Source organism: Rhinoraja longicauda, chromosome 5, assembly GCF_053455715.1.
Source record: "Rhinoraja longicauda isolate Sanriku21f chromosome 5, sRhiLon1.1, whole genome shotgun sequence".
NCBI lineage: Eukaryota > Metazoa > Chordata > Chondrichthyes > Rajiformes > Arhynchobatidae > Rhinoraja > Rhinoraja longicauda.
The window spans coordinates 32,815,123-32,829,180 of record NC_135957.1 but is presented as its reverse complement, the minus strand read 5'-3'; the positions used below and the strand labels follow the sequence as shown (position 1 = coordinate 32,829,180).

At 41.3% G+C, this 14,058-nt stretch overlaps 1 protein-coding gene across 2 annotated transcripts in view; it reads right to left on the bottom strand.

The window, feature by feature from the left end:
• Positions 1 to 14,058, bottom strand: part of LOC144593538 (V-type proton ATPase subunit C 1-A-like) — an 86,433-nt gene that overhangs the window by 2,196 nt on the left and 70,179 nt on the right. For both annotated transcript variants that reach the window (XM_078399260.1, XM_078399259.1), the window contains exons 11-12: positions 13,670 to 13,767; positions 11,106 to 11,235 (exon numbers count right to left, since the gene is read on the bottom strand). In XM_078399260.1, coding sequence (XP_078255386.1) covers positions 11,106 to 11,235; positions 13,670 to 13,767 — 228 coding nt within the window. The remainder of the gene's footprint in view (positions 1 to 11,105; positions 11,236 to 13,669; positions 13,768 to 14,058) is intronic.

Here is a 14,058-nt window from a genome sequence, read left to right as displayed (position 1 = left end):
TACGACAATGTCTACGACAAGCTACAACAACCTACAACCTAGTCGACGTCAAGCTACGGCAAGCGACCGACAACCGGCGACCCAATCGTCACGAGTAGGACATCCACCTACGACACCTACGACAACCTACCACCACAGAGGCGACAACCTACGACAACCGAAGTCAACCTACGTCCACCCCCGACAAGCTACGACCGTGAAGACTGAAGACAACTGAAGACAATTCACGTTTCACCCAGTTTCCCTATAAAAGGGGGTGTACGGTAGGGTTTCCAATCATTCTGCATCATGACTATTTGAAAGTGATGCCATGAGAAATTACTCTGAAATACAATAACTTTATACATCAATTTTCCATCAAAATGTCAAGAATTTCCTTTATTGATATTGAAACAAACAAAAAAATTTAAAAGGTTGATAAGAACATCCAACAGTGCATACAAAAATATTGTAATAAATTTCAATAAACTTCAAACTTTAAGATTCAAACTTTAAACAGAATACAAGTGCAAATACATACAAAACCTAACATCATTTATGGACACATTACACTGATGGGTGATCAGGTCAAGTCCACACTTGGAATTCACTGAAGTCAGCACCGGCGACAACCTACGACAGCACCTATGTCAGGATACGTCAAGCTATGCTCATTGGCGTTAAACCCACTGTCGCCAAAAAAATTTCAACATCTGAAAATCCAATGGCGACCAGAAAGATGCTACAACTCTTTGGAGATTACTCACCACCATACAGACGACACTGACCATGTGGCGACAGCCTAGTCGTCTGTAGTCGCCTAAAAAATCACCTGTGGGACAAGCCCTTTACTCCGTAACAATCATTATTGATAATATTTTTTGTATTATAGAAAAATAACTTCAAAATTATCTCTGCAACAGGTAAATTCTTAGTTTGGAAGAATTTTCTTTCAAACATAGAAAAATAGAAGGCTTTGGAGAAACTGAACGGTATGTGTGCAGATTTGTGTACACCATTGCAAGGCTCTACAATTTTGCAGTTAGAGCATGACCGGAACAGGGCAAGGTGTATGACTGGGAGCCTGGGGCAGGAGCATGACTGGAAACATGATTCTGGGATTGAGTCGTGACACAGACCTGGGGCAAATACAGTGTATGTGGAGTTTTTAATGGTCTCACTGTTACCAGGTGCTCCTTTATTTCTCACATATCCCATAGAAGTTTGGTAGGTTATTTGGTTACTGAAAATTATCCCTAATATTGGTAGATCAGAGTAGAGTTTATGGCATGTGTGAGTTCTCCTGCCTTCTCTGTAAAACCATTGACACCCTTACTAATCAAGAATCTGTCAATCTCTGCTGTAAAAATACCCAATGATTTGGCCGCCACAGCCATCTGAGGCAATGAATTCCACAGATTCACCACCATTTGAAGAAATTCATCCTCATCTCCTTTCTAAAAGTACATCCTTTTATCACCCTTTTATTCTGAGGCTGTGCCCTCTCATCCTCGACTCTCCCGCTAGTGGTAACCTCCTCTACATCCACTCTATCCAAGCCTTGCACTATTTGGTAAGTTTCAAGGTCCCCCCTCAACCTTGAACAGTAGCAAGGAGAAAAAGGGCATGGCCCGAACGGTAAGGATCCTTGATGATAGATGCTGCCTTATTGAGTCAGGGCCTTATGTAGATGCTGTCAGTAGTGGGGCTTAGTTCACATGACTAATAGTTATAGCTAATGCTTTACCTCAAATGCCAGTTGAAAATTGGAAATAATTTGCCTCATTTCTATGGCTATATTATTAGGCGTTTCACATTCCTTAAAGATCTGGTGTATTTCTCTGGATGTGAAATCATTATGCTCAGTGTGATGTTTTGTAGTTGTGCCTGAAAATATATAGTGCTGCATTGAGTTTTATTCTATTTCACTGGAACCAATGTGATTTTGTGAGCTGCACGTTGGCCTTTTATTCATAATCTAAAACTGACAAGAGTTTTCCATGCTTGATCACACGGTCATAGTGACCATGTGGAATGAATACGGGGACCCTCTAACCCTGCACCAAAGATGCAGCGAGCAACACCTATGCAAGTTTATTGAAGTGTGCCTATTTCTGTGAATGGAAATTCCAATACCTCTTACTATGTTCTCACTATGATCACATTTTAGTTGTACATTGTTGGCTGTCAGGCATTTGGGCAACCTAAGATTGGAAAAGTTTCTATTAAAGCAAAATCTTTGGGAGGTCTGCAATTAATTAAGCACAAGACCTGTCTAAGGTGATAAAAGGATGTCAGGAATGTTGATGTACTGGGAAGGAGAGAAGGGCGGTTCAGATGAAATAGTCTCTACAACAGTTCTACTGTAATAGTTCCAGCACTTAATGGTACTGATGATCGATGCCATCGGGAAAATTCTTCATTTTCTGTAGGGCTGGTGGTGTCAAGGGTTGATCCCTCTGTCTAGTGAAGCAGTGGAAGTGTGGAAACATAGTCTGGAATATTTCTGAGATTTCCTGGATGGCCATCAAAAATGATTTGATAACAGGACAGCATGGCATGTTGTGTATTTGTGCTTGGACTCCAGTCAGGGAACATTAGGCTTGTTGATAAAATATCCCTTGCTGAGTGACTAGACTTTGAATTAGCTGCTTTGTTGAAATAAGGACAATCCAGCAGAATGACACTTAGAAGATGAGTGAAACGCAATTCACATCAGGAAATGAGCACAAACGTGTATCCAAAAACAAGCAGCAGAAATGAGAAGTGGCACCACTTTCAATTGTTGGTCGTGGGGTGCACCCACTATATGGGTGCACACACAAAGTGCAGTCTATAACATCCCTTTATGGTAATCTGCAATTTGAGCAAAATCTACTGTACTGTCATCATGCTTTGATTTGCCTTGCCATGAGGAACATGATGCATACTGTTTCCTCCGTGAGCTTCACGTGACATGGAATTTCATTGCACCGTGCTGTATATGACAACAAACTAATGTAATCTAATGTCTAGAAGGTCTCAGTTACCTCACTGATTCAGCCTGGTTGCTGATGCCTATTCTGCAGCCTAGTTATAACTTTTACAATTGTAAAAATCAGGGTCAATGAAGACTGGCTTCCCAAACCCTGGTGCAAAGCACCTGTTATCATTGCAGCAAATGACATAATTAGTTGACAGCTTTCCAAGTGAACTATAAACACCCACCTCAGTAAAATAAAGGGGCAAGAAATGTCAGTTTAGAACTGGTGCAAGTACAACTACATTTGTGCTATTTCTGACCTTTCTCTTAACATGTCCAGTTCTAATAGTTATAGACAACACTTCCAATTTTCTGACAGGGTTCCAGAAGTATAAATCACTTATTTTAATAGTACAAAGTGGTTGATTTGTGGGTTTATTTTTCATTTCCAATTGATCATGAAAACATCCTTGAAATTGTCTCAACTAGGACAGTTTAATAAAATATTGAATTTATTAATTAAGTATTTTTCTTACAATGTGTGAGTCTGAACCCGAATTGACTTATTAACTTTTTCCTTATTATGTAACAGAAGACAAAATTGCTGAGGTACTCGCAGATACCACTTGGCATTCTTTGTATTTCAAAAGATCCTTTTAATAGTTTGATAACAATTAGTAACCTCTGTTGAATGTTCTGTCATTTGTAGAACTCGGACATCTCCTCCAGTTACTTTAAATGAACTCCGCATTATCATATCATATCATATCATATATATACAGCCGGAAACAGGCCTTTTCGGCCCTCCAAGTCCGTGCCGCCCAGTGATCCCCGTACATTAACACTATCCTACACCCACTAGGGACAATTTTTACATTTTACATTTACCCAGCCAATTAACCTACATACCCGTACGTCTTTGGAGTGTGGGAGGAAACCGAAGATCTCGGAGAAAACCCACGCAGGTCACGGGGAGAACGTACAAACTCCTTACAGTGCAGCACCCGTAGTCAGGATCGAACCTGAGTCTCCGGCGCTGCATTCGCTGTAAAGCAGCAACTCTACCGCTGCGCTACCGTGCCGTTGTTTCAGGGTTCTTATCAACGGTGCAGATCCACCACCTGCATGACTTAGCTTGGCATTGAATACAATGCATTCCTTTCCTAACATAATTCATCCCAGACTTTCTTTGTACATAAGACAGCAATAAAGTTATGTTATCTTTGTTATTCATGCTTCTTCAACCTTTGATTATGCTTCAAATTTTAATTGCGCAATACTCTCAAACCTGTTCTGCCCAGTTATTTCAGTCTTCCTTTTTAGTTTTACAACATAAGCTCTCCAGGTAGACTTCTGGAGAGTGCTGGAGGAACTCAGCAGGTCAGGCAGCATCTGGGGAGGGAATGGACAGGTGACATTTTGGGTCGGAGCCCTTCCTCAGACTTAAGTAGATCTCTTGTTCATTGTCCTTAAATGACCTCAGAATTGCGATTGAATTAGCCTCACAACCTTTATCAAGACATTGTCTCTCTCCAATACCAAAGCTCCACCACTGCCAGATGTCCAAAACAAAATATAAAATACTGACATTGTTCAGCTCATCAGGTTGCTTTTGTGGAAAGAAACAGAGTTAACTTTGCAGGTCAATGTCCTTCTTTAGAACTGGGAGCTAGAAGTTAAACATTATGGAGGGCATTGTATGCAGATGAAGCATAACCAGGAATTCGGTAAGTGTGTGCATGGGGAAATATAGATTTTTTAGATTTAGAGATACAACGCAGAAACAGGCCCTTCGGCCCACCGGGTCCGCGCCGCCCAGCGATCCCCACACATTAACACTATCCTACACCCACTAGGGACAATTTTTACATTTGCCCAGCCAATTAACCTACAAACCTGTACGTCTTTGGAGTGTGGGAGGAAACTGAAGATCTCGGAGAAAACCCACGCAGGTCACAGGGAGAACGTACAAACTCCGTACAGTGCAACACCCATAGTCAGGATCGAACCCGAGTCTCTGGCGTTGCATTCGCTGTAAGGCAGCAACTCTACCGCTGCGCCACCGTGCATAGGACAGAGGCCAGGTGTGTAGGCAAAGCACTGTGGTGCTGTAAGTGCAGTCAGAATATAACCAGGATTATGCGTTGGGGTCGGAAAATGGCAGGTAATGTAGGCCAGCATGAGGAAGGAGCATAGCAGGAAAGATGGAGGAGTGGGTGGATGGAGTGCCACTAGGGTTGGAATGTGACCAGGTGTGTGCAGGCCTTGGACAATAGCATATGCAGGTGGCGGGTAGGGCTGGGGCCAAATGTGTGGATTGGGCATCAAGCAGAACAGGGTTACACATGCACATGGGGGCCAGAATTGAGGGCATGCAACTGCATAAGGTCAGCATCTGCAGCTTAAGATTGGAATATGAACAGATCATTAGCAGTGTGCCCAGAGAAAGAGTGTAAGGATGGAGTGGGTTATGTAGAGGCAGGAGGTGGGGGGAAGAGGAAATTCTAAGTGAAAGGACTACATGTATGAGGGATTAAGGGGAGGTGGATGAGATGAGAAGCAGTGGGCAAGGTTAACATGTCTATAAAAGTTTGCACAGTTCCACTCTTAAAAGGTTTACTTGCATAGGCGCCTTTGTAATTATATACATTCCTGTTTTTTAAGTGAAAGGAGTATCATTATACAAGCTTACTAGTTGTATGAGACTGTAAATTAACATCATTAAGGAGTAATAAGTTATGTGTTAATTTAATAGTTAATGTGGCTCTCACATTGAAGGCTCCTTGAACTGGGATAAGATATTGAATGGACCATTTTACTTGTGGGCTGTAAATTTTAAAAATTACACAATTGAAATGCAGAAAACCCTAATCTTTTTAGAAACAAGCAACTGTAGATGCTGATTTATATTGTAGTACTCTCATAATGGTATTTGGTTCATCAGTGTAGCAATGGCAATATAATCTTAAGCTTTCCTCTAACTATTGCTGTCTTTACATTTCTATAAAACATCACTAGTTTTTGCATCCTATCACCAAATCTTTCTGTCATTTGCAAAGTTCCTAATTTTTGCAAGTGCAGGACATGATTGGAGAGCATTTCATTTGCACTTGAAAATGGGCAAAAATGCCTCATTGGACATATTGCACACTTCCCTGCCTCATGCACACAGAAAGGCAATACATTGTCTACCATGAATTGGGGAAAGGGAAAGTGGATATGGAGAAGAAATAGTAGCATGATGACGGAGTTGTCTCCTTTTCTCGAGAGAAAAACGGAGAGATTTCCAGGCCCCCTTGCTTTTATAGGGAAAGTCATAGGATCTCCCTCCCCGTTGGATTGCAACCTTGTCGTGGTCGGGGAGCTTGTGTGTCTCAGTCACCCCTAGAGCTATGCCAGCGGGAGATTCGTCTCCTGTTAGGGTTTCCCATGCTGGACAGGTCGAAGGGTAGAGACGAGCCGAAGAGCGATCCACTGGTCCTCCAAGTTGGGGGTTGAGCACAGGGCTAACAACCCCACCTCGTAAAACGAATATGTTACGGAAACAACAACTGAAGGAATCAACACTACTGGGCGTGACGGACTTCCAGGGCTATCAACAGACGCTAGGATGAATGTCAATGGTGAAAGCCGAAAGGAAGCCACGGGCAGGAAGGTGGAAGTTCTGAATGCCAAACATAAGACTAGGATAGGATTCTGGAATGTACGAACAATGTACGACACAGGGAAACTAGCACAAGTGACATCAGAGATGAGACGCTGCAACCTAGACATTCTTGGAGTAAGCGAAAGCAGATGGACGGGATCAGGGAGACATAGGACCAGCACAGGGGAGACAGTGTTGTACTCAGGAAGGGATGACAAGCATCATAGAGAAGGAGTAGCCATTCTTTTAAAGAAAGGAGTAGAAAATAGTTTGATAGAGTGGGAATCTGTCAATAGTAGACTCATGAAGATCAGAATGAAGGGAAAGCAAATTAATACAACCATCATCCAGTGTTACGCCCCTATAAACAATAGTGATGATAGTGTTAAGGATGAATTCTATGAGCAACTACAGGCTGAGTTAGAAAACACACCAAGACATGACATGAAGATTGTGATTATGGACCTAAATGCAAAGGTTGGAAACAACAACACAGACCAGGACAGAGCCATGGGCAAAGAGGGCTGTGGTTTTATAAATGAGAACGGTGAGAGACTAATAGAACTCTGCACCAATTACAATCTAGTAATTGGAGGGACCCTCTTTCCGCACAGAGACATCCACAAACTAACACGGTACTCTCCAAATGGAAGGGATAAGAACCAGATAGATCACCTGATGATAAATGGCACATGGAGACGCTCATTACTTGATGTTAAGGTTAAATGGGGAGCTGATGTTGGTAGCGACCATCACCTGGTCCTGACTGTTCTCAAAATTAATGAGGAAAACAGGGAGCAAAAAGACAGGCAGGCAACAGTTTGTCATTGAGAAACTACATGACCCAAAAGTGAAAAGTTATTTCGTGCTACAATTAAGGAACAGGTTTCAGGCCCTAGTAGATATGGATGATCACACAGAGCCAAATGCAAATAATATTAATATTAATATTAATACTGTGTGGGAACAAACCAAAATAGCTTATGTGAAAACCAGTGAAGCCTGCCTGGGGTTCAAGCAGAAGATAAAGAAGGAATGGATAACTGAAGACACATGGCAAACCATTAAAAATAGGAGAAAATTAAAGAAGCAAATAAATGAAACAAAATCCAAACGGCTGCAAGAAAGATACAAGATGCAATATCAAGAAACAAACAAAGCAGTTCAGAGGAAAGCCAGAGCTGACAAACGGGCATGCGTACATACCTGGAAGATCTAGCCAATCAAGCAGAAGATGCAAATAAGAAAGAAGAGCAAGGGAAGATCTACAAGATAACCAAAATAATCTATGGCAAACATCGTCGAAGAACTGAGACACCAATTGTAGTCAAAAAGGGCCGACTCCTAACAACAGAAACAGAACAAGAAGCCCGCTGGGTGGAACACTTTAATGAAGTATTGAATAGAACACCGCCCATAATAGAGGCTAACACCCAACAAGCAGAGGATGACCTAGATATTAGCACTAAATCACCAACTAAGGAGGAAATTGTTATAGCCATTAAGTCCCTTAAAAGTGGAAAAGCCCCTAGCCAAGATAACCTCAATGCAGAACTGTTTAAGGCAGACCCAGAACTTGCAGCCAAAATATTTGTACCACTTTTCACAGCTATTTGGGAAAGAAAGGAGATACCTGACGACTGGTCAGAAGGAGTCATCATTAGGATACCAAAGAAAGGCAACTTAAGAGAGTGTAACAATTGGAGAGGGATCACTCTTCTATCAATTCCAAGCAAGATTTTGGCAAAGATTATAATACATCGTACCTCAGAAGCAGTAGACAAACAGCTCAGGAAAGAGCAGGCAGGATTTCGTGGTGGGAGGGGATGCATTGACCAGATATTTGCCCTGCGAAACATTGTAGAACAGTGCACAGAGTGGCAGAGACAGATTATACATCAACTTTATTGATTTCGAGAAAGCCTTTGACAGCATCCACCGGGACAGTCTCTGGGGCATATTACAAATGTATGGGATCCCACAGCACATAGTCGAAGTAATTAAGAGCTTCTATGCCAACTTCTCTTGTAGAGTAGGGAATAGTAACCACACATTCTAGGTGAAGACAGGAGTTCGACAAGGGTGTTTGATGTCAGCGCTACTCTTCAATATTGCTATTGACAACTGAAGATCAAGCAAGAGGCATACGATTGACCCTCTTCTCAACATTAATTCAAATTTGCTGATGACATAGGTCTGGTCTCCCACACTCACAAACACATGCAGGAAAAAACATCCCGTCTTAGTGACTTTGCACAACAAATTGGCTTGAACATAAACCAGACATTTTTTGAATTAATGATACTAAACATCCAAAACCCCTTACCAATCCAAGTGAATGGGAACGACCTTCCCATAACTGAGGAGTTTATTTATCTTGGTAGTAAATTCAGAATTGATGGCGGAGCACAAAATGACATTAAGAACTGGCTAAACAAGGCTAGGAATGTTTTCAGAATGCTAAACAATGTATGGAGGTCCCAGCAATACAGCACCAAGACCAAGCTGAAAATATACAGGAGCTGTGTCCTCTCCACCCTCTTATATGGCTCGGAATGCTGGAGAATGACAGCGAGTGACATCAACCATCTGTCAGTCTTCCATACTAAGAACCTGAGAAGAATCCTTAGAATATTTTGGCCAAACACCATATTCAACCAAGATCTCCTTGCTCAATGCCAGCAAGAGAGTATGGATACCATCACCATGAGAAAGCGCTGGAACTGGATTGACCATATACTGAGAAGAGAACCAGACAGCATCCCAAGAATAGCCCTGCACACCAGAAGGGAAAAGGAAAAGAGGGAGACCCAAAACCACATGGCGTCGAACTGTAGAGGAGGAAATGAAAACTATGGAATTGACCTGGGGTAGTGTCCAGAAACTAGCCCAGAACAGACAGGAGTGGAGAACCTTCGTTGTTGCCCTACATGCCAGGAGGCATAATGGGCAGTAAGTCATAGGGTCTCCCACCAGTTGGTAATCAGAGGAAACTAAGATCTTGTCAACCTGCAGATAATTGTAAGATGCTGCCACTGGGTGTCACTGCTGAGCTATCTGTATAAAATCTCTTTTTGTGTTGGAATTTCTGGAATGCATAAACCTCCAAGTAATTTTAAAATGTCATTCATTATTTTTTTAAAGGTGCTTACTTTTAGATTTATCATGATTAAAACCATTACTTTTGGCCTTTAAATACAATTTATTTTGAGAATGTTTGAATGTCTTAAAGTCATAAGTACTGTAATAGGAGCAGAATTGGGCCATTCGGCCCATCAAGTCTACACCGCCATTCAATCATGGCTGATCTATCTTTCCCTCCTAACCCCATTCTCCTACCTTCTCCCCAGAACCCCTGACACCCATACTAATCAAGAATCTATCTATCTCTGCTTTAAAAATACCCCTTGACTTGGCCTCCACAGCTCCAATGAATTGTAAATCTGTTTTGCACCTTGACCTCATTTTCTTTACAAAGATACAAAGAAATGTCCTTGTTAACTCTCTGGAGTGCTCTTCAGGCTTTATCAGTATCTACTTTCCTATGGACACATTAGAACCTTGTACAGGGTGATCACAAATATAGAACAGAAACTGGCAAAAGCTTGGGAACAATATTGAACAGAGGACAGAAAATGAGACGGAGTAAATTCCTGATTGTCACCTGTTTTAGTGTTCAGCATTTTGCCCAAATCAGGTCTTAGCACACATTCTGTACATGCTTCCACACTCAACCACTTAGAACTGTAACCTGAGTGAGCACAAAGACCATCCGAATCGTGTAATTGTAAAGACTCAGATCAGAATTTACTGTTTTCCTTTTGAAGGACATTCCTGTCTTTAAAAAAATGATCCCGTGCTGGTTCTTCCTTCAGACATCTGAACCGCAACTGATTTATATTGCAAACAGAGCAAGTAATGCCTTTAGTTGGGATAGTGAAAAATATTGTCAGTCTGGAACTCATATCTGGAAAGTTATTCTGAACTTTGGCCATAAATATTTAGTTTACATTACTGCAGGTGTCATGACAATTCTCAGGTCTAATTAATCTCCACACAAGTTGCCTTAACGACTGGAAAAATAATCTAGAGACCCCAGTTTAAATCCAAGGAATTTAAAGATGAACAACTAATTCTAAGTAAAGCTTGATCTGTTGCATGTTTCTAATATTTTCTGTTTTCATTTCTGACCATTAAGGATTGTAAAGGGAATATTGTAGACTTTCAATTATCAAATAATGAGGTAACGTGATTAAAAATATTAATAGACTACAGGGATGTATAATCAGAACATCAAGAACAAAACTAGAACTTGATGACCAAGATTTGCAAACACTCAGATTTCCTCCAAAGACACTCAGATCAACAGAGCAGAGGGGTGCTGAGCGGGGAGATGAGAGAACTAGAGTATTGGCAGAGTTCTGCGTGCAGACAAGGCTCAAGTTTCCTCATGCAATTGAGCATACAAAAGCAAGATATATTATCGTCTAATATGCGCTCTTCATTGTACACACTTACATCAATGGTGCTTGCAGCAGCAACTTCATCTAAGTGTTTAAAAAGTGCATTGAGCACATCGCGTAATCGTTTCATGGTCTTCTTATTTGGCTGAAGAAGCATGGCCTGGAAGTTAACTGGAAGCCCATATCTGAAAATAATCCAATTGTATACGGAGCAATATATTAATCACAGGAAGCAGTAAATAGGTGTCAAGATCTTTCCATATTTTCAGAAAGAAAAATATCAAATCAAATTCAGCTCTCAACTGAGGTACAAGCTCCAATTAACCCCAGGCAATTTGTTTTTGATAATTACAAAACTGAGTAAATTTTTCACCTTTAACCAACTATGTTCATTCATTTCTTTACCCCCTCCCTTTCCATGAATCTATATATATCCTTAAAATCTGACACACTTCTAATATTTGTAAGTGCTGACAAAAAGTCATCAGCCAGAAGCATTGGCTGGTTTATGAATGTAAGGACTTGTAGCACTGCACACAAGTTCCCATTTGCAGAATTCTACAAGATAAGTGGAAAAATCTTTTCATCTAAATGACTTATTACAGATCAAAGACTCTGGAGCATTAGCTCTACTTCTGCCTTCTCTCTCCACAGATGGTATCTAGCCTGCTGAGCATGTGCCTCCATATCCAACACATCACTCTGACATTTCCTCCGCCTTCAGCATGACCCCACCACCAGTCACATTTTCCTGTACCCTCCACTTTCCACAGAGATGAATCTCTCCATAACTCCTTGATAGCTCATCCCTTCCCTCCCAACCTGTCTGCTCCCCAGGCACTTTCCCCAGCAACTGCAAGAGATGCAACACCTGCCACTACACCTCCTCTTTCACCTCTATCCAAGGACCCCAACTATCCATGGACCCCAAATGACAGAGATTCATTTGCACCTCCTCCAAACCTGTCTATTGAATTTGGTTCTCCTGATGTGGCCTCCTTTACATCACCAATCATACACTTGGCAACTGTTTCTCTGAATACTCGCACTGAATCCGCAAGGAGCCTGCTGGATCTCCTGGTTGCTTACCATTTTAATTTCCCTTTCCAGTCCCATACCCACCTGTCTGTTTGTGGCCTCCTCTATTGCTAAGTGAGGCCACACACACACTGGAACAACTGCACATCATATTCCACTTGGGATGCTTACAGCCCAACCGTATAAATCTGAACTTTTTAAGTAATAACCCCTCTCTCTATTCTACAGGCAGAGGAAGAAAAGCAAGCTACAACAAGATAGCTAAGGCTATGGTACCAGTTAAATCAGGCTGTGATCAGAATTCAACCATGACACAAGGGGGTGTGGTGGAGTTATTATTCCACTGCCCTCTATTTTCAATCACCCAGGTAGATCAGCTGCGAGCAACAAAGATTAATGGCACCAAAAACAATTGTGTCACCTGGCCAACCTGCTTCTAATCCTATTACATTCTCTAGTAAATCACAAAGTAACTCAGCAGGTCAGGCAGCATCTGTGGAAGAAATTGGCAGGCAAATATTTGGGTCAGGACCCTTTTGCAGACTCATTCCTTAGTTCTCTCAACCCTCCTTTCTACAACTTTAAGTATGCACACTGATTTTCTCACTTACCAGTACTAATAAAGTTCTAATTGACCTGAAATGTTAATTTTGTTTCTCGTTTCTTGACGCTGCCTAACCAGCTGAGTATTTCCCATATTTTCAATTTTCATTTCAAATTTCCAGCAATTGCAATTTTTGGCACTTCAAACGAATAAATAGTCCTGATCTCCCTGGTACTAACCTTGTGAAAACTCAAAAAATAAAAGTGTTTCACAACCACCAGTAGGGTGATGGAAGTATCCCCAAAGCAGATGACAAACTTTACCATGGGTTTCAGGATACCGTAAACTGATGATGCGTATTCTCAAAGAGCTGAGATTATAACAGTAGATCTGCCTTCAGTGCGAATGCTCCCACACTCAAATGTTACCCCTCTGCAACTCTGCATCACATTGAAGCCACACCCTGAGTACTCTGGATATTAACATTCTCTGACGTTAACATAGAACATAAAAAGTACAGCCTAGGAACAGGCCCTTCGACCCACAGTATCTGTGCCAAACATGATGCTCAATAAACTAATCTCATCTGCTTGCATATGATCCATATCGCTCAATTTCCTGCATATCCATGTGCCTATCTAAAAGCCTCTTAAACACCACTATCACTACCATCCCTGACAGCGCACCCCGGGCACCCACCACTCTATGTAAAATGAAAACTCCAGTCTTTGACATGTCCACCCTGAGGAAAAAGGTTCTGACTGCCTACCCTATCTCTGCCCCTGATGATTTTAGACACTTCTATCAGATCTCCCCTCAACCTCCAGATAAAACAATCCAATTCTGTCCAACCTCTCCATATGGTTAATACTCTAATCCAGGCAGCTTTCTGGTAAACCTCTACTGCATCCTGTACAAAATTAAATAAACGATTGTTCAATCACTGGTGAATAGAACAAATAATTTCCAAGTTTTGCTGGTCATGTATAACTAGAAGTTTTTTTCAGTGATTTCTAGGGAGAAAAATTATTGCTTACCGAAGAACAGATTCAACAAAAACTCTTAAAGCCTTTATGTGGATCCAGGCAATATACGCTTCACTAAAATTAACCTTTAACCAACGCAGCAAGGGACCCTGAAAATGAAGGTGATGTAAAATAAATCAATTCAGGTAATCATGCTTTATTGAAACTAAAAATAGTTTGGTCACATTTGTTATTTTGATTTTGTGCTGCTTTGTACAACAGAAAACATTTACTCATACTTTGCCTCTGTAACCATCATATCCTTACACTCTGCGGATCAGTTCATCAGGTGTAATACTTCAGCTAAAGGATGCAGATTAATAATGTTGTGTGCGTGCCTCTTTTGTAGAGTCTGTAAATTCTGTTTAGTTTGCCTCGTATAGTCTGTCTGTCTCGTCAGT